A 24,647-nucleotide genomic window follows, 5' to 3' on the forward strand; every position below is an offset into this window, starting at 1 on the left:
CCGGCTTCAGCCCTTGGTCGGCCGCCCCACTGTACCCTTTCGGCACCCTCTGCCTTCGCCTGCTGGACCCGGGGGTCTCCAAGCAGTTGCTGTGGGGTGCAGAACAATAACAGCTACAGACTGGGTGGGCTTCCGAAACTGGCTTGCAGGGAGAGTGTTGTAGGCAGTCATTTATTTGGGAAATACTCAGGTTTCACAAGTTCCACGACGGTCGAGGGACTCTGTGATCTTGACCTCAGGGTCACGTAAGGGCTTGCCACCCACTTTTTTTTGTTTTTGACAGATCACCATGCTGGCGGGTCTTGATGCATTTGACAAGGAAGTGACTTTGTCATGGACCAAGCAGGGCCCTGACTGTGCCTCCGATGCTCAGCGGGGCAGACGTGTTCAGAGCGAGCTCCCTCCTGGGTTCATCAGCTGGACTCACTGCCTCCAGCTCCAAAACCTTATTTTCAGGCAACAGGCCAAGGCTGTACTTGGACAAAATTACTGGAAAAGGTCCAGATGTCTCATGATAAATTCAATAAGACATGCCCCAGTGGAAATCGTTCCCCCAACCCTTGTCCCCAGAGGGACCTACTGTTCACAATTGGCGGTGGCATTTCCAGACGCTTCTGTGAGGGTGGGCAAATCGTTTACACATATGATTTTTAAATATACCAAAAATGGAATATTGTACACACTGCGCAACTCACTTTTTTCATTAAATGAGATGCTATGGACCCTTTTCCATGTTCGTCGAAGTAGACACTACTTAACTCTTTAGCCACAGTGTGATATTCTGTATGATTGCAGTTCTGTAATATGCTCACCTTCTTCCTAAAGGGGGTGGCAGTTGTGTCCCACAGTTTGCTGGTGGCTGTGGAGCTCCGGGAAACGCCCTCGGGCAGGTCTGTGTGCTGCTGCTGCTGCTGCTGTCCTGCTAGGGGATGGTCCTAGAAGTTTGATTGTTGATCATGCACCTTTATTTTTATTTAAAAATTTGGTGAAGGTTCAGTTGAAAGATGCAAAGGAGCTGCTGTGTAAGGCCTCCCTTACTCTTCCGTCCCTCAGCCACCCTGATGCCTTCCCGGAGGCAACCATCGCTGCTGGCTGCTTTTGGATCTTTCCAGATATACTTTAAAAATCCCAGTGGGGACAGGTGTGGTGGCTCACATCTGTAATCCCAGCACTTTGGGGATTTTTAGTAGACATAGGGTTTCGCCATGTTGGCCAGGCTGGTCTCAAACTACTGACCTCAGGTGATCCTCCCGCCTCGGCTTTCCAAAGTGCTGGGATTACAGGCATGAGCCACCGCGTGCCTGGCTGTTTTTGTTTTGTTTTTTATTGTGGTAAAATACACAGAATACACAAATTGCTATCTTAATCATTTTTAAGTGCACAATTCAGTGGCATTAAATACATTCATAACGTTGTGTATCCATCACCATCATCCATCTCCAGAACTCTTTTCGTCTTGCAAAATGGAAACTCTGACCCCTCATTCCTCTTCCCTGCAGCCCCTGGCAACCACCATTCTCCTTTCTGTCCCTTTGATTGTGACTCCTCTTAACTACCTCCTTACGAGTGGAATCATATAGTACTTGTCGTTTCGTGACTGGTTTATTTCACTTCACATAATGTCCTCGTTGTGACTTGTTTATTTCTAAAAGTAACCACTGGCGCCTTGGTGCAGATGGAACTCCAGGTGCATGCGGTGAGTTAACCATGGCCTGGGGAGCTTTGTTTCCACGCCTAGGACATGCATCTGTGTGCATGATATGTGAGCTGATATAGCCATGCCTCTGGTGATTTGAACGCCTGCGCTTCCCAGCTGCTTCAGGGCCCTGAACATCGCTGGATGTTTGTACTTCATTCCCTCCTCAGCCCAGCTGGTCCCACTCCGCAGCTGTGCTCTAGGCATTTCATCTCAACTGGGTGATATATTTGAATACAGCAATTATAAGAACAGCAACCTCAGAAGAACATCTGGCATCCAGACCTCCCCAGCCTAGTTCCACAAGGTACCAACTTCCGTAAGCCTTGAAGAGCTAAGTAAGTCATCCAGGCCGGGTGCGGTGGCTCATGCCTGTAATCCCAGCACTTTGGAAGGCCAAGGCGGGCAGATCACTTGAGGTCAGGAGTTCAAAACCAGTCTGGCCAACATGGTGAAACGCCATCTCTACTAAAAATACAAAAATTAGCCGGGTGTGGTAGTGCATATCTATAATCCCAGCTACTTGAGAGGCTGAAGCAGGATAATCGCTTGAACCCGGGAGGCAGAGGTTGCAGTGAGCCAAGACCGCACCACTGCACTCCAGCCTGGGCAACAGATCCCTTGGTATAGATACGGGGAGCTTGGGTGGTCTCATCACAGCAGAACCTCAGCTCTTGGCATGTTCTTTCCTTTGCTACCAGCTTTTGAAACTGAAGTGTAGCAGAGTCATGAACCAGACTTTGAAACATGAACCAGACAGAGAAACATTTTAAGAAGTAGCGGCTGACCAGGAGTTGGAGATTGCAGTGCACTGTGATTGCACTTATGAATAGCCACTGCACTCCAGCCTGGGCAACATAGTGAGACCCCTATCTAAAAAAAAGAAAAAGAAGGGCCAGGCACGGTGGCTCATGATTGTAATCCCAGCACTTTGGGAGGCCAAGGCAGGTGGATCACAAGGTCAGATCAAGACCATCCTGGCTCACACAGTGAAACCCCATCTCTACTAAAGATACAAAAAATTAGCCGGGTGTGGTGGTGGGCACCTGTAGTCCCGGCTACTCGGGAAGCTGAGGCAGGAGAATGGTGTAAACCCGGGAGGCGGAGCTTGCAGTGAGCCGAGATGGCACCACTGCACTCCAGCCTGGGCGACAGAGCGATACTCCGTCTCAAAAAAAAGAAAAAAAAGAATAGGGCCGGGCGCGGTGGCTCACAACTGTAATGCCAGCGCTTTGGGAGGCCAAGGCAGGAGGATCGCTTGAGCCCAGGAGTTTTAGACCAGCCTAGACAACATGGCAAGACCCCGTCTCTACCAAAAATACAAAAAATTAGCCGGGCATGGTGGTGCATGCCCATAGTCCCAACTACCTGGGACGCTGAAATGGGAGGATCACCTGAACCCCGGAGCCGTGAGCACACCACTGTACTCCAGCCTGGGTGACAGAGTGAGACCCTGTCTGGAAAAAAAAAAAGTAGCTGGGTATGGTGGCATGTGCCTATCGTCCTACCTGCTCAGGAGGCTGAGGCTTGAGGATGGCTTGAGCCCAGGAATTCGAGGCTACTCAGCAATTATGGTACCACTGCACTCCAGCCTGGGTGACAAAGTGAGACCCTCAAATAAAACAAAATAAATTGGCCATAAATGTAAGAGTTTTTTCCTGTATTGTTCATTCTGTTCCCTTGATCTATATGTCTTGCCCTTTTTCCATATCTTATAGATGTGATTACTAGAAGTTTCATAGCAAGTTTTGAAATCAGGTAGTATACATTCTCCAGTTTTATTCTTTTTCAAATGTGTTTTGGTTATTCTAATTCCTTTGCCTTTCCATGCAAATTTTAAGATCCAGTTTTCAAATTTTTTTTGAGATGGATCTTGCTATATTGCCCAGGCTGGTCTCAAACTCCAGGGCTCAAGGGATCCTCTTGCCTCAGTCTCCCAAATAGCTGGGATTACAGGCACATGCCACCAAACCTGGCCTCTCAATTGCTTTAAAATAAACACAACAACAACAAAAGTCTTTTGGAAGTTTGATGGGCATTGCATTGAATTAATAGACAAATTTGGAGAGAATTACCATCTATCTTAACAATATTGAGTCTTCCCCTGGCCAACATGGTGAAATCTGTCTCTACTAAAAATACAAAAATTGGCCAGATGCAGTGGCTCATGCCTGTAATTTCAGCACTTTGGGAGGCCAAGGTGGGTGGCTCACTTGAGGTCAGGAGCTCAAGACCTGCCTGGCCAACATGGTGAAACCATGTCTCTACTAAAAATACAAAAATTAGCCGGGTGTGGTGGCGGGCGCCTGTGATCCAAGCTACTTGGGAGGCTGAGGCAGGAGAATCACTTAAACCGAAGGGGTGGAAGTTGCAGTGAGCCCAGATCGCGCCACTGCACTCCAGCCTCAGTGACAGAGTGAGACTCTGTCTCAAAAAAAATAAAAAAAATAAAAGAAAAGAAATTAGCTGGACATGGTGGCAGGTGCTTGTAATCTCAGCTACACGGGAGGCTGAGGCAGGAGAATCACTTGAACCCAGGAGGCGGAGGTTGCAGTAGGAAGAGATCACGCCACTGCACTCCAGCCTGGACGACAGAGCAAGACTCAGTCTCAAAAAACAAACAATAAAACAATATTGAGTCTTCTATTCCATGAATGTGAAATGTCTATGCATTTTTTTAGATCTTTAGTTTCTCTCAGCAATGTTGTTTTACAGTTTTATGTGTATGGATTTTTTTTTTTTTTTTTTTTTGAGAATGAGTCACTCTGTCGCCTAGTCTGGAGTGCAGTGGCGCAATCTCGGCTCACTGTAACCTCCACCTCCCGGGTTCAAGCAATTCTCCTGCCTCAGCCTCCTGAGTAGAGTAGCTGGGATTACAGTTGCCCACCACCACGCCTGGCTAATTTTTTGTATTTTTAGTAGAGATGAGGTTTCACCATGTTGGCCAGGCTGGTCTTGAACTCCTGACCTCAAGCAATCCATCTGCCTCGGTCTCGGAAAGTGCTGGGATTACAGATGTCGGCCACTGTGCCTGGCCTTGTGTGGAACTGTTTCCTCAATTTCATTTTCGGATTGTTTATTGCCAATTTGTAGAAATGCAGTGGATTTTGGTATGTTAATTTTGTATTCTGAGACCTTTATTCTAGTAGGGTTTTTTTTTTTTTTATACATTCCTTCGGATTTTCTACGGTAGAATTATGTCATCTGCAAATGAAGATAGTTTTACTTCTTTCTTTTCAGTGTGGATGCCTTTAATGTCTTTTTCTTAACTTATTGCACAAATTGCGCATTCAATAGTACAATGTTTAGTGGGACCGGTGAGAAAAGACATCCTTGCCTTGTTTTGATCTTAGGGAGGAAAGTCTTTGGTCTCACTGTTAAGTGTGATATTAGCTGTATGTTTTGCATAAGGGCTGTATTCGTTTGCTAGGACTGCCATACAAGGTACCACACACTGGGTGGCTTAAAAAACAGAATGTATTTTCTCAGAGTTCTGGAGGCATAAAGGCCAGGATCAAGGTGCCGGGGGGTTGGTTCCCTCTGAGGACCTCTCTCCTTGGCTTGTCTATAGCGGCCTTCTCCCTGTGTCTTCACAGGATCTTCCCTCTGTGTCTCTTCTTATAACGAGGCCAGTCAGACTGGATCAGGATCCACCCCAGTGACCTCATTTAACTTTAATTACCTCTTTAAAGACCCTATCTCTAAATACAGTGACATGGAGGTAATGGAGGTAGGACTTCAACATACTAATTTGGGGCTGGTTGTGGTGGCTCACGCCTATAATCCCAGCAGATGACTTGAGCTTTGAGACCAGCCTGGGCAACATGGTGAAGCCCCATCTCTACTAAAAATACAAAAATTACCTGGCATGGTGGCTAACACCCACAGTCCAGCTACTCAGGAGCTTGAGGTAGGAGGATGGCTTGAGCCTGGGATGTGGAGGTCAAAGCCCCAGAAGCAGAGGTCACAGTGAACCAAAATTGTGCCACTGCATTCCAGCTGGGCAACAGAGCCAGACTTCGTCTCAAGAAAAATTTAAAAATCAAATAGACATGATTTTTTTTTAGACAGAGTCTCATTCTGTTGCCCAGGCTGGAGTGCAGTGGTGTGATCTCAGCTCACTGCAACCTCTGTCTCCTGGGCTCAAGTGATTCTCATGCCTCAGCCTCCCAAGTAGCTGGGATTACAGGTGTGTGCCACCATACCCAGCTAATTTTTGTATTTTTAGTAGAGACGGGATTTTGCCATGTTGGCCAGGCTGGTCTCAAACTCCTGACCTCAGGTGATCCGCCCACCTTGGCCTCCCAAAGTGCTGGTACTACAGGCATGAGCCACTGCACCTGGCCTAATTTTTTTTTTTTCTTGAGACAGAATCTTGGTCTGTTACCCAGGCTGGTGTGTAGTGGCACGATTACAGCTCACTGCAGCCTTGATATCCCTGGCTCAGGCTATCCTCCCACCTCAGCCTCCCAGGTAGGTGGGACTATGGACACGTGCTACCACGCCCAGCTAATTTTTTGTATTTTTTTTAGAGACAGGGTTTCACCATGCTGCCCAGGCTGGTCTCAAACTCCTGAGATCAAGCAGTCCACCCAGCTTGGCCTCCCAAAGTGCTGGGATTATAGGTGTGAGTGAGCTACTACGCCTGGCCTGGACATGTAATTTTTAAAAGAAAATGTGGCCACAACTCTCCTAGAGTTAAATGTTTTTTTTTTTTTTTGAGACCATCAACAAGATTTCAAGGCTTTAAAGAAAGGAGCTGCTTCAGGAAGAGACAAAATGACTCGAACGCTATAACCTTCAAATGCAGACTGTGAGAAGAGGTATCAGCTATGCATGAGCTGGAGAGGGGTGGGATAGATAGAGACACAGGTGATAAAGAAAATATAGCAAAATGTGAATCCTACAATCTGGGTGGTGGATGTAAACCCTGTAGTAGCCTCACCTGGGGAAAGCTGCCTTGCAAGAATGAGGCTGCCCATTCTCCAAACCCACCCCAGCCACCGAGCAGGCTCCATGGTACTCCAGGAGGGAGTACCATGGAAACCAAGTTGCAATGCCCTGGTTAGGGGCCCAGCAGAGAGGTCATCCCAGCTCTACACCATTGGATACTGAGTTTCAGGAGTGGGAGTGCCATCCTCTGGGTCACACAGCGTGTCGGTTCCAGCCTAGGTCTTCCAGTGTCTCATTAATCTTTTATCCACTCAGCTTCTCTTCTGGCCCTTGAACCTTGCTCTCCTGGGACTCTTTTTTTTTTTTTTGAGGGGTCGGGGGTGGGATAGAGTCTCGGTCTGTTGCCCAGGATGGCGTGCAGTGGTGCCATCTTGGTTCACTGCAACCTCCGCCTCCCAGATTCAAGCAATTCTCCTGCCTCAGCCTACCGAGTAGCTGGGACTACAGGCACCCACCACCCTGCCCAGCTAATTTTTGTATTTTTAGTAGAGACAGGATTTCACCATGTTGGCCAGGCTGGTCTCGAGCTCCTGACCTTAAGTGATCTGGCTGCCTTGGCCTCCCAAAGTTCTGGGATTACAGGCATGAGCCATCACACCCGGCCTGGGACTCTTCTTGCAGTGAGCCAGGGCCATGGGACCCTTCAAAAGTTGCTCCACCCTAATCCCCAAAATATCTTTTTCTCCCGCCTGTCCCAAGTGCCTGGCATCATACTGTATGGGTCAACTGGCCGTGTTTGCCATGGAAGCCCAATTGTAGGAAGTGGGTCTTTTATCACCCGGCATAGCAGAGCTGTGGAAACTGCACTGGGAAAGATCAGGATGTGAATTAAAGCGTTGGGAATGGGAAGGCAGAAACCTTGGATTAACTGGGATGCTCCATGCACTCGCTGAGTGACCTTGGACAAGCCCCTTAGACACACTAAGCCCATTTCCTCATCTACACGACGGGCATCCCATCTGCTACCGCACCAGGTTCTTGTGGCAATAACTTGAACTCACACATGCAAACAGGCTTTGTGAGCTCCATAAACACAGGTGGCTTGGCCAGGTGTGGTGGCTCATGCCTGCAACCCCAGCACCTTGGGAGGCCAAGGTGGGAAGATCCCTTGAGCCCAGGAGTTGGAGGCCAGCCTGGGCAAGACGATGAAATCCTGTCTCTACCAAAAAAAAAAAATAATAATTAGCCAGGCATGTTGGCACACACCTGGTCCCAGCTACTTGGGAGGCTGAGGTGGGAGGATCACTTGGGCCCAAGAGGTCAAGGCTGCAGTGAGCTGAGATTATAACACTCCAACCTGAGTGGCAGAGTGAAACTGTCAAAAAAATAAAAATAAAAATACATCAAAAAACAGGTAGCTATTAAGCATTGCTAGGACCCACATGCAGTGACCCTGAGGGTGCTGGGTTTCTGTTTGAGGGAGAAGAAACTCCTGAGCCCCTAGGTATTGTGGGGGACACGCAGTTCCAGACTGCCTTCATGGCCTGTATGCCTGGCCTCATCCCCATCCCTGGCACCCATGACGATAGCCACATTCCACTGGTGTTTCCCCAGGAAAGCCAACCCTACCTGCATCTCAGCAGAGCTTCCACGGAGTTGGAACCCTGCTCCGAGAGGGTGTGGGCTCAGGGGCCAGGGGTCACACAAACTCCAGAAGGAGGACGTAGTTGGTTTGCAAGGCTGTCCTTTGCCCTGGTTGAATAACCTTTGGTCTGCCCTGAGAGAAACGTGGGCATTAGGCTGCAGCCCGCAGGAAGCGATGTATTTTCTGAGAAACTTGGCCCATGGTGCAGATCTGCTCCAGCTCACTCTGGTGGGATCACGCCAGCCACGGCCGGGCCATGGCACATCATGGCAACGTGCTGCCCATCTGCTACGCCGCCTGTTTTTCTAGAGGCGGACGTGATCCCAGCAGGACTGGAGTCAGCCCAGGGCATCACGTGCTCTGGTCCCCGCCTGCTTTGACTCCTCCTGCCTCACTCCCCCCTGGCCTGTAGTCACGTGGGTGAGGGTGGTGGGCACCGGGGCTGGGCCCAGCCCCCGACCCTGCCCAGACAGACTTTCCTAAGGCACCCTTTTCCCCGTGCAGGTGCAGCCTCAGCCCACCCCCCTTTGAGCCCACAGATTGCACCCCTCTGGTGTGCGGTTACCTCTTGCCTATGTTTAATTCATGGCTGGGGGGTTGGGACGAGCTTCCCAAGAAAGGAAAGAACTCCCCTGGGGTCTTGCCCAGTTCCTGCTCACCAGAAGGACCATAGCCGAGGTCCTCCTCCCAGGGCCCGGGGCTGGGGAGCGGAAGCCATCAGTGGGCTCGGAGGACACTGTCCCAGCCAGGACACGGCCATCGGTCACTAATCTGCAGCACTGGAATGTCCGCGGGCCAATCAGCGGGGTCTCTGGGGGCTCCCCAAGGGTGCTAATAATCCCACAATGATTAGCAGGGGCCGCGGGTCAGTGCATGCCACTCTGCCTGCTGTCGGGGGCGGGCTGGCCAGGCCGAGGCCGGAGCAGGCAGGCATCCCCCGGAGTTGTCTCTTTTCATGCCAGCGCCAACAGGAGGCTGTTTGGACACACTGATTACTCACTCACCAGCCTCCCTCTTTTGTCCACCAGCCCAGCCTGACTCCTGGAGATTGTGAATAGCTCCATCCAGCCTGAGAAACAAGCCGGGTGGCTGAGCCAGGCTGTGCACAGAGCGCCTGACGGGCCCAACAGACCCATGCTGCATCCAGAGACCTCCCCTGGCTGGGGGCATCTCCTGGCTGTGCTCCTGGCCCTCCTTGGCACCACCTGGGCAGAGGTGTGGCCACCTCAGCTGCAGGAGCAGGCTCCGATGGCCGGAGGTAAGGGACACCTGGTGAGGAGGTAGGTGGAGGCACCATTACGAGCTCTGAGGAGTGGGTGCTAGGAGACTTCTGGAAGCCCGGTCCCAGGCCTGAGCCCCAGGCCGTGCGGGTGGTTTAATGAGGAAGCCCTGGGACAGCCTGTGGGCGGTGAGGGGTGGATGCTGGACCGGGGAAGAAGGAGGAGGAAGGAGGGCCAGGGCTGGGGTCAAGGAGGAACGCCCGAGGAACGCTGTGGCTGGGGCCTGGAGAAACTCAGTGGCCCAGAGGAGCCCCAGACAGGGGCCTGCTGGGAGCCAGGGCTGGCCCCCCTACACCCAGCCCCCACCGCTGTTCCCTCCCACCACCCCAACCCCAGCACTCAGCCCACGCCTGCTGTACCTGGTCTCTCTCTCAGCCTCGCTCCATTGCTATGCCCCACGTCCCCTGCACCCACCACACTCCTCTCCCATCTTGTTTTCCAAGGGCGGGGACACATGCTTATTTTGCCGTGTGTTGGGTTCAGGTCCCCCCATCCTCAGGCTGCCTGACCTTCTCTCTCCACCCCAGCCCTGAACAGGAAGGAGAGTTTCTTGCTCCTCTCCCTGCACAACCGCCTGCGCAGCTGGGTCCAGCCCCCTGCGGCTGACATGCGGAGGCTGGTGAGTACCCGACCCAGCTGGGCTCTGCCAGGGGGGTGGCCGGAGGCGTGGACCCCAGAGGGCAGCTCACGCCTGTCCAGGTGCCCTTCCACTTGACCAGGGTGGGCAGGCACAGCCAGCCACCTTGCCCCTGAGGGATGGAGGCCCTGGTTGCTGGGGGTCTCTGCAGTTTCTTAACCCCCCACCCTCAGTTCAGGAGGTCGGGCCCCTTGGCTCCCACTCGCCTGAAGGGCAGGACCTTGGGCATTCCCTGGCATCTTGTTGCCACAGAGACCAGGAGCCACAGGAGGAGCCGGATCCCCTCCTCCAGGGAAGGGGAGCTTCACGAGGAGCCCTGCAGGATGGGCGGCCGGGCCAGGGAGGGAGAAGGTCGTGCTGGGCTGGGGAGGGGCTTCTGTGCGGCAAGGACCCAGCGCCTCCTCCTGAGCTTATCTGAGCCACTAGGACGGGCCTTGCCCATGTTCTCTGCTCACTCACTCGTCCACATTTTCCACATTTTCAGCAGGGGCCGGGGGTCGGGGGTATAGAGTTCCCCACCAGCCCGGCTGGGGCTGCGGGGTTGGGACTGTCATCTGGAGGCTCAGAAATGCTGCCCCCCATTGTCTGGGACCCCAGCAGCCCCAGCCCATGTTAGCAGGCCAGGGAGCCAGGGCAGGGTGGTGGGGGCGGGAGGGTTCCCCATGGCTGCTTCCCATGAACTCCTCCAAGGCAGGCGGCCACGGTGGCGACCTTGAGCACTCTAGGGTCAGTTTCCCAGGAGGTGGGGGTGGGGTGGCTAAATGCGGGGGGTCGCTTCTCCCCCATTCCCAGCCCTGACTGGCTCTGCCTCTCCTCAGGCTCAGACCCTGGGCAACCAGGGGTGCTCCCAGCTGTGACCTCTGTGGTTGGGTACTCCTGCCTGGGACCCCAGGAGGGGCTGCGGTGGTCGTTGGCTGGCAGCTGGCACCCTTTCCAGGGCCCTTTTGTCAAAGTCCTAGAAAACTTCATTTCCATAAAGGTGCAAATGGAGCTCCATGGCTCAGCCTCCCTCGTGGCCCGGCCCCAAGCACCCTCCGGGCCTCTAGGGCTCCAGGGCACCCCTTCTTTGGACACAGTGGAGACTGAAGGTCTTGTGGGGGTGGAGGGCTGCTGAGGGACCCGGGGAGCCCCCAGCTCCTGGCCCCAGCCTTCATCAGAGGTAAAACCCCGATGGACATTAGTGCAGGATGAAGTTGGCTTGGGGTGCAGCCCCGAGGGGCCCCCCTCCCTGCATCCACTCTGTGCTTGTGAGTCCTATCCTGCAGGCACCTCCCTGCTCCGTTTACAGATGAGCTCAGGGAGTCTCGGGAGATCAGGGGACTGCACCAAGTCACCCAGGGGTGGTGATTGCCAGGCCCCTTGTTTAAGAAGAGGGAGGGGGCTGGGCACGGTGGCTCACACCTGTAATCCCAGCACTCTGGGAGGCTGACACAAGCAGATCACCTAAGGTCAGCAGTTTGAGACCAGCAATGGCCAACATGGTGAAACCCCGTCTCTACTAAAAATACAAAAATTAGCCAGGCGTGGTGTCACATGGCTATAATCCCAGCTGCTTGGGAGGCTGAGGCAGGAGAATTGCTTGAACCTGGGAGGCGGAGGTTGCAGTAAGCCGAGATTTCTCCACTGCACTCCAGCCTGGGCGACAGGGTGAGACTCTCCCAAAAAAAAAAAAAAGAAGAGGGAGGGGGCGGGGTCACCTGTGCGTGGTGGGGAGCATATGAGGCCAGGCTCCTGGGGGCAGGAGACTAGGGCAGAGAGGCATGGCTGTAGGGCTTTTTGCATCACAGGAGGGCAGCATGGCCGGGTGGGAGCAGTGGAGCCTTTCTGACAATGGCCAGGGCCCAAACACAGAACCAGTCTGCAACGCGTGGGCACTGCTCACATGACCAGATGGGAGAAAGACAGCAGGAGTGGGTCCCACTGCCTGGGCAGGGCCGAAGGATGCCCATGACAGGATTTGGAGATGGAGGCTCAGTCATGAGAGGAGCTGGGCTCCTCCTGGAGGGACATCAGACAACACCAGTGCTTCCTCCAGCAGGACTCCTCATCCAGTGCTCTCTTTGCCGCCTGACCTGGCACCCGGTGGATGCTCAGAGATGGCAGGGGAGTTGAATCTTTGAGGCCTGGCCCAGCAGTCAAAGGCCTCCCACAGATGTCTGTTTGTGCTGCCCCCAGGACTGGAGTGACAGCCTGGCCCAACTGGCTCAAGCCAGGGCAGCCCTCTGTGGAACCCCAACCCCAAGCCTGGCGTCCGGCCCGTGGCGCACCCTGCAAGTGGGCTGGAACATGCAGCTGCTGCCCGCAGGCTTGGTGTCCTTTGTCGAAGTGGTCAGCCTATGGTTTGCAGAGGGGCAGCGGTACAGCCACGCGGCAGGAGAGTGTGCTCACAACGCCACCTGCACCCACTACACGCAGGTGAGTGTGCTGCAGGTGAGGCCAGTGTGCCAGCTCCCAGATACAGACTTCCACTGGGCCATCTCAGAAGAGGCTACAGTTTGTCCTAAATGTTGGGATTCCTTTTCCTCCAATTGGTTTAATTTTACTTTTTTTTTTTTGATACGGAGTCTTGCTCTGTTGCCCAGGCTAGAGTGCAGTGGCGTGATCTCGGCTCACTGCAACCTCCGCCTCCTGGGTTCAAGTGATTCTTGTACTTCAGCCTCCTGACTAGCTGGGACTACAGGCATGTGCCACCAGGCCTGGCTAATGGCTTTATACTTTTAGTAGAGATGGGGTTTTACCATGTTGGCCAGGTTGGTCTTGAACTCCTGGCCTCAAGTGATCCACCCACCTCAGCCTCCCAAAGTGCTGGGATTACAGGCGTGAGCCACTGTGCCCCGCCACATTTTTTCTTTTTTTGGAGACATGGTCTCACTCTGTCACCCCAGGCTGGAGTGCAGTGGCGTGATCTCAGCTCACTGCAACCTCCGTCTCCTAGATTCAAGCGATTCTTGTGCCTCAGCCTCACAAGTAGCTGGGATTACAGGTGTGCGCCACTACACCCAGCTCATTTTTTTGTATTTTTAGTAGAGACAGGGTTTCACCATGTTGGCCAGGCTGGTCTCGAACTCCTGACCTCAAATGATCTGCCTGCCTCAGCCTCCCAAAGTGCTGGGATTACAGGCGTGAGCCACCATGCCTGGCCTAAGCCAGTTTTTTTCAATCTGAAATATAAATAATTTCAAACATAAATGTATTTATTTATTTATTTGAGACGAAGTCTTGTTCTGTCACCCAGGATGGAGTGCAATGGCTTGATCTCAGTTCACTAGAACCTCTGCCTCCCAGATTCAAGTGACTGTCCTGCCTCAGCCTCCCAAGTAGCTGGGACTACAGGCACGAGCCACCACACCCCCCTAATTTTTGTATTTTTAGTAGAGATAGGGTTTCACCATGTTGGCCAGGCTGGGTCTCAAACTCCTGATCTCAAATGATCCACCTGCCTGGGCCTCCCAAAGTGCTGGGATTACACGTGTGAGACACCACACCCAGCCTCAAACATAAATTTAAAACGGCCCCACTCTTACCCACTACCTAGGTTTAGAAGATGCTACTAAACTAAAGCCCTGCTCCTCCCCTTTTCCCGCTGTCCCTCCCTGCAGGGAATCTTCCCAAAGTTCAGGAGCATCACTGCCAAGCAAGTTTCCATTTTTTCTCTTCATTCAACAAATATTTGTTGAGGGTCTTCTACACACACCTGGCGCTCTTCAGATGCGCTGAAAAACACAAGCAAAATCCCAGGAAATATTTAATACCTCTCCTACCTGTGCAAGTGGGTTGTGCATGTTTAAATATTACACAAGGCTGGGTGCGGTGGCTCACGCCTGTAATCCCAGCACTTTGGGAGGCCAAGGTGGCAGGATTGCCTGAGCCCGGGAGTTCGAGACCAGCCTGGGCCACATGGCAAAAACCTGCCTCTACAAAAAAACACATAAATTACCCAGGTGTGATGGTGTGCACCTGTAGTTCCAGCTACTTGGGAGGCTGAGGTAGGAGAATTGCTCGAGCCTGGGAGGTGAAGATTGCAGTGAGCTGAGATTGTGCCATTGCACTCCAGCCTGGGCAGCAGGAGTAAAACCCTGGCTCAGAAAAAAAAAGAACATGTGCCCCTACAACTAGGTGTTGCCAAAGTACTTACACCAACTGTGCAGACCAGCAAACCAGTTCCCACTTCCCGAAGATCTTCTGGCTCCTTAATTTTTTTTTTTTTTTTTTGAGACGGAGTCTTGCTCTGTCGCGCAGGCTACTACTGTGCAGTGGTGCGATCTTGGCTCACTGCAAGCTCCGCCTCCTGGGTTCACACCATTCTCCTGCCTCATCCTTCCTAGTAGCTGGGACTGCAGGCACACGCCACCACACCCGGCTATTTTTTTGTATTTTGTTTAGTAGAGACAGGGTTTCACCGTATTAGCCAGGGTGGTCTTGATCTCCTGACCTCATGATCCGCCTGCCTCGGCCTCCCAGAGTGCTGGGATTACAGGTGTGAGCCACCGTGCCCAGCCTTGGCTCCTTAAGTTTTGTCAGACTCAAAGGTGTGAAAAACCTAACTCTGTTTTGTTGTTGGTGGTTGTTTTTTGTTTGTTTTGTTTTTGTTTTTGTTTTTTTGATTCAGAGTCTTGCTCTGTTGCCCAGGCCAGAGTGCAGTGGTGCGATCACAGCTCACTACAACCTCCACCTCCCCAGTTCAAGAGATTCTCCTGCGTCAGCCTCCTGAGTAGCTGGGATTACAGGCGCCTGCCACCACACCTGGCTAATTTTTGTATTTTTAGTACTCCTGACATCAGGTAATCCACCTGCCTTGGCCTCCTAAACTGTTGGGATTACAGGCTTGAGCCACCATGCCCAGCCTCTATTATTGTTTCTAATTTTCTTGATGTGAATGTTTAGATCATTAATTTTAAATCTTTTTTTGTTTCTACTATATACATTTAAAGCTATAAATTTCCCTTTAAACGATTTCAGCTGCATCCAATAAGTTTTGATGTTTTTTCTATTTCCAATCATGATGTTGTTTTTGTTTGTTTTGAGACAGGGTCTGGCTCTGTCACCCAGGCTGGAGTGCAGTGGTGCAATCTCAGCTCACTGCAGCCTCAATTTTCTGGGTTCAGGTGATCTTCTCACCTCAGGTCCGGAGTAGCTGGGACTGCAGGTGTGTGCCACCATGCCTGGCTAATTTTTTGTATTTGTAATAGAGACGGGGTTTTGCCATGTTGGCCAGGCTGATCTTGAACTTCTGAACTCACATGATCCACCCAACTCAGCCTCCCAAAGTGCTGGGATTACAGATGTGAACCACCACACCTGGCCATGATGTTGTTTTAGATTTGGAAGTGTATCTTTAAGTTTCTAAACTATGTTATCTTCTCTATTTACTTGTAAATTATTTACTTTAAATTTCATTGCATTGAATTCATAGAATGTGGCCTGTAGGATGTGCTGATTCTTTGCTATTTGTTGAAACTTGCTTAGTGGTCTAATGTGTGGTCCTCCTTTGTGGTTTGCAAAAGTCCCATGCATTCCTAAAAATGATACATATTCTTTAAGTGTTGGATACATGTATATGATCACATGTTCACATCTGCCTGCTTCAAGCCAGTCTTGTACATGTCATTTACAGTCTCTACTGGAGAGTTTGTTTCACTCTTCTTATATATTGACCATTTGTGCTATTTCCAAGCTGTTGCTGATTCTAAGACTTTAAACTGGTTTGCAGACCTCTATCTATTAGCTTTTATTGCATGACATACTACCCCAAAATTTAGCAGCTTACGATTCTGCAGGTCAGCCACTTGGGTTGGGCTCAGCAGGGAGGTTTTCTGGTCTTGGCTGGGCCCACTCATACACCTGCAATCAACTAGGGGGCCGGCTGGGAGCTGGCTGTGCAAAAAGGCCTCTAATGGTTCATCTCTGTTCCATGAGGCCTTCCAGACTCCACCAGGCTATACTGAGTTTGTTCATGTGGTGACTGAGCATGGTTCTATGAGAATGAGTGGAAATGGCAAGGTCTCTTAAGGCCTAGGTTCAAAATCGGCTCAGTATATCACTTCTGTGGCATTCTGGTGGCCAAACCAGTTACAGAGCCAGCCAGATTCAAGGAGCAAGGAAAGAGACACCTCTCTTTGCTGCAAAAAGCTGCAGAGTCACATTTAAAGGAGTGGCCTAGTGCAAGAAATGAATGGTTGTGGTCACCATGCAGTCACAAGGCCCTTGATGTTCCAGTCTTTTTTTGGCTACTCCCCTCCACCCATCAACAATCTCCCCTCATTTCAGATACCTCCCCTCTCCATCCCCCTCTCAACTAAGAAAGCCTTCCTAGGCCGGGCACGGTGGCTCACACCTATAATCCCAGCACTTTGGGAGGTCGAGGCAAGCAGTTCACCTGAGGTCAGGAGTTCAAGACCAGCCTGACCAACATGGAGAAGCCCTATCTCTACTAAAAATACAAAAAAATTAACCAGGCATGGTGGCAGTCGCCTGTAATCCTAGCTACTCGGGAGGCTGAGGCAGGAGAATCACATGAACCCAGGAGGTAGAGGTTGTGGTGAGCCAAGATCGGGCCATTGCACTCCAGCCTGGGCAACAAGAGCAAAACTCCATCTCAAAAATAAATAAATAAATAAATAAATAAATAAATAAATAAATAAGCCTTCCTGAACTATTCCCACCCATGTTTCTACCCCTGCCCAGGACAGCTGCTGCTCCTGAGCCCTCGAGGAGGTAAGGGAGCCCTCTGTTCGCCTGGATGATAGTGAAAGCTGTGTCCCCCTCCCCAGGGGTGGTTCACAATAGGGTTTCTGATCCCCTGTGTCTCCTGTAGCTCGTGTGGGCCACCTCAAGCCAGCTGGGCTGTGGGCGGCACCTGTGCTCTGCAGGCCAGGCAGCGATAGAAGCCTTTGTCTGTGCCTACTCCCCCGGGTAAGCCCTGCTACACCCTCTGCTGGGATGTCTGGGAGACAGGGAGGGGTGCTTTCACCGAGGGTGAGATTCCCACCCATCCACCCGAAAGTAAAGTCCCTGATGCCTTGCTCTGCACCCTTGGTGGGAGAGGGGAGGAGAGGAAAGGCAGAGGGTGCTAAAGATTCTGGCCATGCAGAAGGTGCTGCTCTGCGGATGTCCCTTCCTGGATACTGGTTCTGGTATCAGGGAGTTTGTCCAGGATTGGTTTGGAGGCCATCTCTTCTCTCCCAGGGAATCTCCCTATCTCACCCAGCTCCCTGACTCCCTGGCCTGGCTGCAGGAGCTGAAGGGGCCAGGGGGGCAGGCAGCAGGGCCCTGCCACTGCCTTGCCCAAGGCCAGGCCCTCCCACACCCTGTGGTGCCTGCTCGTTCTCACAGAGGCAATTGGGAGGTCAACGGGAAGACAATCGTCCCCTATAAGAAGGGTGCCTGGTGTTCGCTCTGCACAGCCAGTGTCTCAGGCTGCTTCAAAGCCTGGGACCATGCAGGGGGGCTCTGTGGTGAGTGCATGAGGGCTCAGTCTGCTGACCCTGGGGTGGGGGTGGTAGCATCCTACTGGGCTGTCCCAGAAGCCCTGGCCCTTAGCACCCAGGGAGGCTCCTGCCCGGCCTGCTGGGAGGAGACCCTTTTCTCAGAGTCCCCTCCTCCTCTGACCAGAGGTCCCCAGGAATCCTTGTCGCATGAGCTGCCAGAACCATGGACGTCTCAACATCAGCACCTGCCACTGCCACTGTCCCCCTGGCTACACGGGCAGATACTGCCAAGGTGAGGGCACTGGAGCCTGGGTGTGCCCAGCCCTGCTCTCGTGGCAGGTCCTAGGGCTGCTACACTTCCTGAGAGTCTCAAGGGTGTCAGAGGTGCTGACTGTGTACTCCCTGAGTCTGCCCACTGCATACATTCTTTCAACAAGCATTCACTGAGCACTAGCTGTTTGCCAGACCCTGAGCTGTGCAAGAGATTCAAAGTGAAATCAGGTTCAGCCCCTTAGGCTCTGGGAGGAGGACAGAATTAGGACCCAGAAGTGGATTCTTGCCCTACTGCCCCTCTACCCTAACCCACTCTGTGACCATGGGCAGGTCACCTCCCAAACTCCAATATGCCTCACTCTGCAATGGGGACCAAACCAAAGACACCAGGCGTGCCAGCAATCGGAAGCCTTGGTGGGTTCTCTCTCTGGGAGGGGTATTCTTGCTGTGGTTGGCATTCCCTGGATGTTCGAGGCCTTTGGGGGGCAGTGTGGGGTCCAGAAGGCTGTGGGCTGAGCCTCTGCCCCACTGCCCTGCCCTGGCAGTGAGGTGCAGCCTGCAGTGTGTGCACGGCCGGTTCCGGGAGGAGGAGTGCTCGTGCGTCTGTGACATCGGCTACGGGGGAGCCCAGTGTGCCAGTGAGTCCTGCCCCAGGGCCCCCAAAGAGCCAGCTCCTCTCAAGACCCCCCTTCAATGGGGCATCAGCTCCCAGGAGCCCGCTGTGTGTCTCTCTTTCCAACTCATTCAGTGACAACACATTGAGATCTTGAAACTGGCCACAGCATGGATATTTACACCAAAGAAATTGGCAAATGCTATAAACCATGGATTTTTTTTTCTTTTGAGAGAGAGCAAGCTCAATATTCCAACTTACCAGCTCACTCCTGACCCTCCCACCCACTCTTTTGGAGCAGGTGGCCAGAGAAAGGGGCACCCTGAGCTTAGCTCCCCGGCAGGGCAGGGGAAAGGGCAGGGATTCTGAAGTCCACACACAAACTCAGGCTCCCCTACCCCAGCCAAGGTGCATTTTCCCTTCCACACCTGTGACCTGAGGATCGACGGAGACTGCTTCATGGTGTCTTCAGAGGCAGACACGTATTACAGAGCCAGGATGAAATGTCAGGTGACAGTCACCCCTAGCTTCCTAGGAACCCCCTAGGGCCTCAAGTGAGGGTCTTAATGCAGGGACCCTGGAGTGAGAGTGGTTCCTTCAATGTCTCTGACCTCACCCTATTCATCAGCGTAAAGCAGGGGTCATGGACCCCAAGGCTCATAGAAGCCAGGAGGTCACTTATTGACCTGAGGGGCCAAGGTCAAGACCAACCTCCATCTAAGGGAGTTCCAGCCACTGGTTTCCTTGCAGGAATGCAAGGTCAGGGTGGCCAGAGCTCGGGGTTGTTCAAGAAAACCAGCAACCCAGACTTCCACTGGCAACTCTCGAAACCACAATTAATTACTGGGGTTGGCAATCAACTTGGATATATTTAAGACACTGTGCAGGTGAAACAGAACCTCCTCAGGGGCCAGACCTTGCCTGGGCTCGTGGGCTGCTGGTCGCGCCCCTGTGCACAGGGAGAAGAGAAGCAGACGGGAGCAGAAGGGACCCCTGCTCTTGGAAGGGAGGCTGTGCGGGCTGGGGGTGATGATAGCCCGGCCAGCACACACACGTGGCATCTTAGGCCATGGGCAGGGGTGGCAGGAAGGGGCAGCCTGGGCTCTGGGAGCCTTGCCTGTGTGACCCAGGGTGGGGTTACAGAGGAAAGGCGGGGTGCTGGCCCAGATCAAGAGCCAGAAAGTGCAGGACATCCTCGCCTTCTATCTGGGCCGCCTGGAGACCACCAACGAGGTGATTGACAGTGACTTCGAGACCACGAACTTCTGGATCGGTGAGTGCCCAGCTGATTGGGGGTATGGCGAGTAAGGGGTTGTGATGCCCCACCCTGCTGCAGGAACCCTGGGCCATGGCGGCTGCCAGCAGATGGCAAGGGTGTGTTGAGGGCCTGGAGCCCAGAGCAGGGCCAGCTGCTCACCCCCTTTCCCGGGGAGGGCCCAGGTAGGGAGCACATGGGGGCTGCCAGCGCTGGGAAGAGGGGCCAGAAAGGCAGCTGGCAGCAGACTCCAGGGTCTGAGTGGGCCAACCTTGACTACCCCGGCCCAGGGCTCACCTACAAGACCGCCAAGGACTCCTTCCGCTGGGCCACAGGGGAGCACCAGGCCTTCACCAGTTTTGCCTTTGAGCAGCCTGACAACCACGGGTAAGTGTGGGGTGCCTCCCTCCCCTGGGCCTCCTTCTCACTTGGGCCTGCCTGGTGGAGCCCCCCATCCCGCTGCCTGGCTGGGCCCTTTGAGGGTCTGATCCTTCCCTGGTGCCTGCCCAGGTGCCAGAGAGTTGTGGGCACAGCTGGTGTGGGCCGGTGGTGGGGTGAGGGAGATGCAAGCCAGAAGGCACGTCACATGGGGGAGAGAGGGACCCAGGAAGCCTCCATCCATCTGTCCATCCCCAGTGTCCCCTGGCTGTGACTCCATCCCTCCAATTCTCATCCACTCACCCCTCCCTCTGCATGCCCTCTGCCTGCATCAGTTACACTGATGCCAGCATTCCTTAGCTGTCACCCACCTGCACTCATTCACAATACAACCCTGCACCTGCAGACCCACCAGCCATCCTGTAGCAAGAACCCTCTGGTCATGTGGCCCCACCCTGCTCTTCAAAGCCCAGCAATGCCCAGGGCCAGGGTGGAGGTGGTCCAGCTGCAAGGCCACCAAGGGCTCCAGCGATTTCAGCCAGCCCTCCTTGCCAACAGCCGGCCTGTGCCCCTGGCCTGTTGCCTGGAGGAAGTCTGGGCCTTGTTGGGTTCCCAGGTGTACCTCTCAAGTGGGCTGTCTATTCCAGTCCCCACCATCCCCACAGGCTGGTGTGGCTGAGTGCTGCCATGGGGTAGGCAGAGCTGTTACCCCAGGAAGGGGCTTCCCTGAGAAGTGGAACAGGGCTGGGGGCTTGGGGCGGGCCTGTCTCCCAGCAGCCCCATCGGCAGGTGGGGGCACTGGAGCCGCTGAGATGCAGGGTCCTGATGGGTGGAGGGCTTAGGCCTCTCCCGGATCCCTGACTTCACTCTTGCCTCCTGAGCACCACACCCTGGCCTATAGGTTTGGCAACTGCATGGAGCTGCAGGCTTCAGCTGCCTTCAACTGGAACGACCAGCGCTGCAAAACCCGAAACCGTTACATCTGCCAGTTTGGTGAGGGACTTCCTGAGGCTCCCCTTCTCTGATCCCTGACCCTGGGGGTGCTGCTGACCCGGTCCAGCCTGCAAGGGTATCTAGGTGGCAGGTTCAGAGTGGGTCTGGGCACACGGGGCCATAGAGGATGCCCTGTTGATGGCCTTGTACCTGTGGGCTCCTGAGCCCAGAGGGGCAACGACGGGCCCAGCTTCATACAGCAAGGCCATGCAGGAAGGACTAGAGCTACAGCTCTGCAGGGGATTTCTCCAAGGACCCTCTCCTGTCATGAAAGCTGCTGCCTGGGAACCTGTTGGGTTTGTTGGTGTTCCTGGGAGCCCCATGAACTGTGGTGGAGGCAGAGGCAAAACCTAGCATGGCACCAGCTCCCAGCAGCCTCTGCTAGGAAGGCCTGGAGCGCCACAGGGACCACGGCCATGGGCACTTCCAGACCGAGTGCAGCAGGGCTGCCATCTTGGGACTGCCTGGGCTGCCATTGAGCCCTGCTCTCTTCTGCTTCCTTCCAGCCCAGGAGCACATCTCCCAGTGGGGCCCAGGGTCCTGAGGCCTGACCACATGGCTCCCTCGCCTGCCCTGGGAGCACCGGCTCTGGTTACCTGTCTGCCCACCTGTCTGGAACAAGGGCCAGGTTAAGACCACATGCCTCATGTCCAAACAGGTCTCAGACCTTGCACAATGCCAGAAGTTGGGCAGAGAGAGGCAGGGAGGCCAGTGAGGGCCAGGGAGTGAGTGTTAGAAGAAGCTGGGGCCCTTCGCCTGCTTTTGATTGGGAAGATGGGCTTCAATTAGATGCCGAAGGAGAGGACCCCGCCAGTGGTCCAAAAAGGCTGCTCTCTTCCACCTGGCTCAGACCCTGTGGGGCAGCAGAGCTTCCCTGTGGCATGAACCCCACAGGGTATTAAATTATGAATCAGCTGAACCTGTGCATGCTCATGTCAAAGGGAAATTCAGATGATCCAGGATGACCCTGGAGAGACCAGAGGGGGCCTGAGGCTTCACTGCAGCGGCCTCCACCCACCTATTCCCTTTCCTGGTCACCTTCATGGTCCAGGACACTCTCTGGAAGTTCTGGGTCTCCCCAAGAAGAGGAAGACCAGACTCTGCCTCAGTGAGGGGCAGTTCTCATGGCTGGGGCCCAGGCAGGCAGGGTATTAATAGAAGTTGCTCTGAATGTCTGGGAGACGACGCGTGTGTGTTGCCCCCACCGGCGGAGTGTCATCGCACCAGGGCCAATGGTAGTCAGAGCCTGTGCAGTCCCGCTCCCTCACCCAGCTCCTCAGACATCACCCACAAGGGGTTATCACTATCCCAGTTTACAGCGGAAGAAATGAAGGCAGAGAGATTGAGTAACTTGCATAAGATCATACAGCTGGGAATCAAACCCAGTGAGTCTGGCTGTCATTTATTTATTTATTTTTCTTTTCTTTTTTTTTTTTTTTTTGAGACGGAGTCTCGCTCTGTCGCCCAGGCTGGAGTGCAGTGGCACGATCTCGGCTCACTGCAAGCTCCGCCTCCCAGGTTCACGCCATTCTCCTGCCTCAGCCTCCCGAGTAGCTGGGACTACAGACGCCCGCCACCACGCCCGGCTAATTTTTTTTTTTTGTATTTTTAGTAGAGAAGGGGTTTCACCGTGTTACCCAGGATGGTATCGATCTCCCGACCTCGTGATCCACCCGCCTCGGCCTCCCAAAGTGCTGGGATTACAGGCGTGAGCCACCGCGCCCGGCCCTATTTTTTTTTTTTTGAGACAGAGCCTCGCTTTGTCGTACAGGCTGGAGTGCAGGGGTGCAATCAGGGTTCACTGCAGCCTCCAACTCCCAGGCTCAAGCGATCCTCCTGCCTCAGCCTCCCAAGTAGCTGGAACCACAGGTCCGCACCACCACGCCCCGCTATTTTTTGTGTTTTTTGTAGGGACGGGGTTGCACCATGTTGCTCAGGCTGGTCTCGAACTCCTGTGCTCAAGCGATCCGCCATCCTGGGCCTCCCAAAGTGCTGGGGTTACAGGCATGCGGCCTCGCGCCGGCCCAGTCTTTCCCTCTCCCACTGCTTCCCAGGGCTTCGCCTGTCTAACCGGGCGCGGGCAGTTGTTCTGTGTCCTGGCTCAGCGCGGACCTACGCGGGGTGATCACACAGATGCCCCCAGCTCTCTCTACCTCCCGCGAAGGCGCTGAGCCCCCTGATCCCTGCCCGGGCACTGGCGCAAGGTCGCCTGCGAGCGCCAGGCCTTCCTGCCCGGTGGGAGACGGGAGGGCCAGCTCTCCGGCTCGGTCTGGTTCCCGGGTCAGCCAGCAGCCGCGCCTCTTCCTCCCGGACCCGGGACCTGCCCCTTGGCCGGGCCGCGGCCGCAGCGCCCGGAGGGGCCGCCCTGCGCATGCCCGCGGGAGGCGGGTGACCCGGGCGCGCGCTGCCCGAGGCCGGGGGGCGGTGGGGACAGCACAGGCGGGGCGGCCGAGCCGAGACCTTCCCACCCCGCCCCACGCCTGGTTGGGGACCTGACGCGCCGTCGTGAGTGGGGCGGGTGCAGGTGTCCCTGGGGGCCGGGGGCAGACACTGGTGCGGGACGACCTGCTCCCGAGGGGGTCCGCAGGCCACACCCAGAGAAACTGGGGCGCCTTCAGTCACCGCCGCGGTCCGCCCTGCCCGAGGCTTTGACCCCCTGAATCAGCGTCAGGGCAGGGATCCGCGTGGGGTGGAAGAGGCTGGGAAACTGGGGAGTCCCGGGCCTCCTCTGGAGCCGCCCGCCCTTGGCTGGCTGGTCCTTCTCTTCCGCGGCTCCCGCCGGGCTGGGCCCTGGGCCGCCCTCACTCCCTGCCCTCTGCAGCCTCCCTTGCGTTTGTCATTCACTCTGCCAGGCTCTCCTCCTGCCTCCGCATGCCCAACGATCCGGAGAAAAACACGGACCATGACATCAAAAGGCCTTGGCAAAGGAATCGTGATTATTTTGATACAAGATTCTGCACCTCAAAGGGGATCCCTGTAGTGAGTTTTGGAAAACGTACAAAGCCTGACTTACAGTATGCCTGTTATCTGTGGCGTTTCATCTGGGGAACTTACTTTTCCTTGATAGGGTAAACTATTCTCATCCAGAGTATGTCCCTCAGTCTGTAAAAGTCCATGGTGCCCTACATCTATTAGGGGAGTGAAGAAGGGCAGTGGGCATTGGATCTGCTTCTTTGAAAGCCCCCACCTGTGTTTAGCTTCTGTTAGAGGCCTTTGAACCAGAGCAACTCCATCTTGGGTAGGCGCTTGGTAAAATGAGGCTGAGACCTACTGGGCTGTGTTCCCAGGCGGTTGAGGCATTCTAAGTCACAGGATGAGATGAGAGGTCGGCACAAGCAGTAAAGAAGCCGCGGCCAAAACCCACCAAAACCAAGATGGTGATGCGAATGACCTCTGGTCGTCCTCACTGCTACACTCCCACCAGCGCCAAGACAGCTTACAAATGCCGTGGCAACGCCAGAATGTTACCCTATATGGTCTAAAAAGGGGAGGCATGAATAATCCACCCCTTCTTTAGCATATAATCAATAAATAACCATAAAAATGAGCAACCAGCA

The 24,647-nt window shown here is 54.1% G+C and overlaps 1 protein-coding gene across 6 annotated transcripts; it reads left to right on the forward strand.

Annotated features, from left to right (window-relative positions):
- The first annotated feature begins 1,047 nt into the window (after nt 1-1,047).
- Nucleotides 1,048-24,637, forward strand: LOC115930161 (C-type lectin domain family 18 member A). Of its 6 annotated transcripts, none has more exons than XM_063699692.1 (13): nt 1,048-2,003; nt 6,420-6,519; nt 9,263-9,492; nt 10,042-10,133; nt 16,966-17,063; nt 17,484-17,605; nt 17,763-17,870; nt 18,397-18,489; nt 18,868-18,974; nt 19,608-19,737; nt 20,010-20,106; nt 20,999-21,090; nt 23,943-24,637. In XM_063699692.1, the coding sequence occupies exons 3-13, from the start codon at nt 9,369-9,371 to the stop codon at nt 24,068-24,070; spliced, it is 1,191 nt and encodes a 396-aa protein (XP_063555762.1). In that variant the 5' UTR covers nt 1,048-2,003; nt 6,420-6,519; nt 9,263-9,368; the 3' UTR covers nt 24,071-24,637. The 6 variants fall into 6 exon arrangements, with proteins under 6 accessions (XP_063555762.1, XP_063555763.1, XP_063555758.1 ...); XM_063699693.1 differs by having other exon boundaries at nt 1,049-2,003; nt 21,597-24,637; XM_063699688.1 differs by lacking the exon at nt 1,048-2,003 and adding an exon at nt 12,327-12,566 and having other exon boundaries at nt 6,280-6,519.
- The last annotated feature ends 10 nt before the right edge of the window (nt 24,638-24,647 follow it).

The sequence above is a fragment of the Gorilla gorilla genome, chromosome 18, assembly GCF_029281585.2.
Source record: "Gorilla gorilla gorilla isolate KB3781 chromosome 18, NHGRI_mGorGor1-v2.1_pri, whole genome shotgun sequence".
Classification (NCBI taxonomy): domain Eukaryota; kingdom Metazoa; phylum Chordata; class Mammalia; order Primates; family Hominidae; genus Gorilla; species Gorilla gorilla.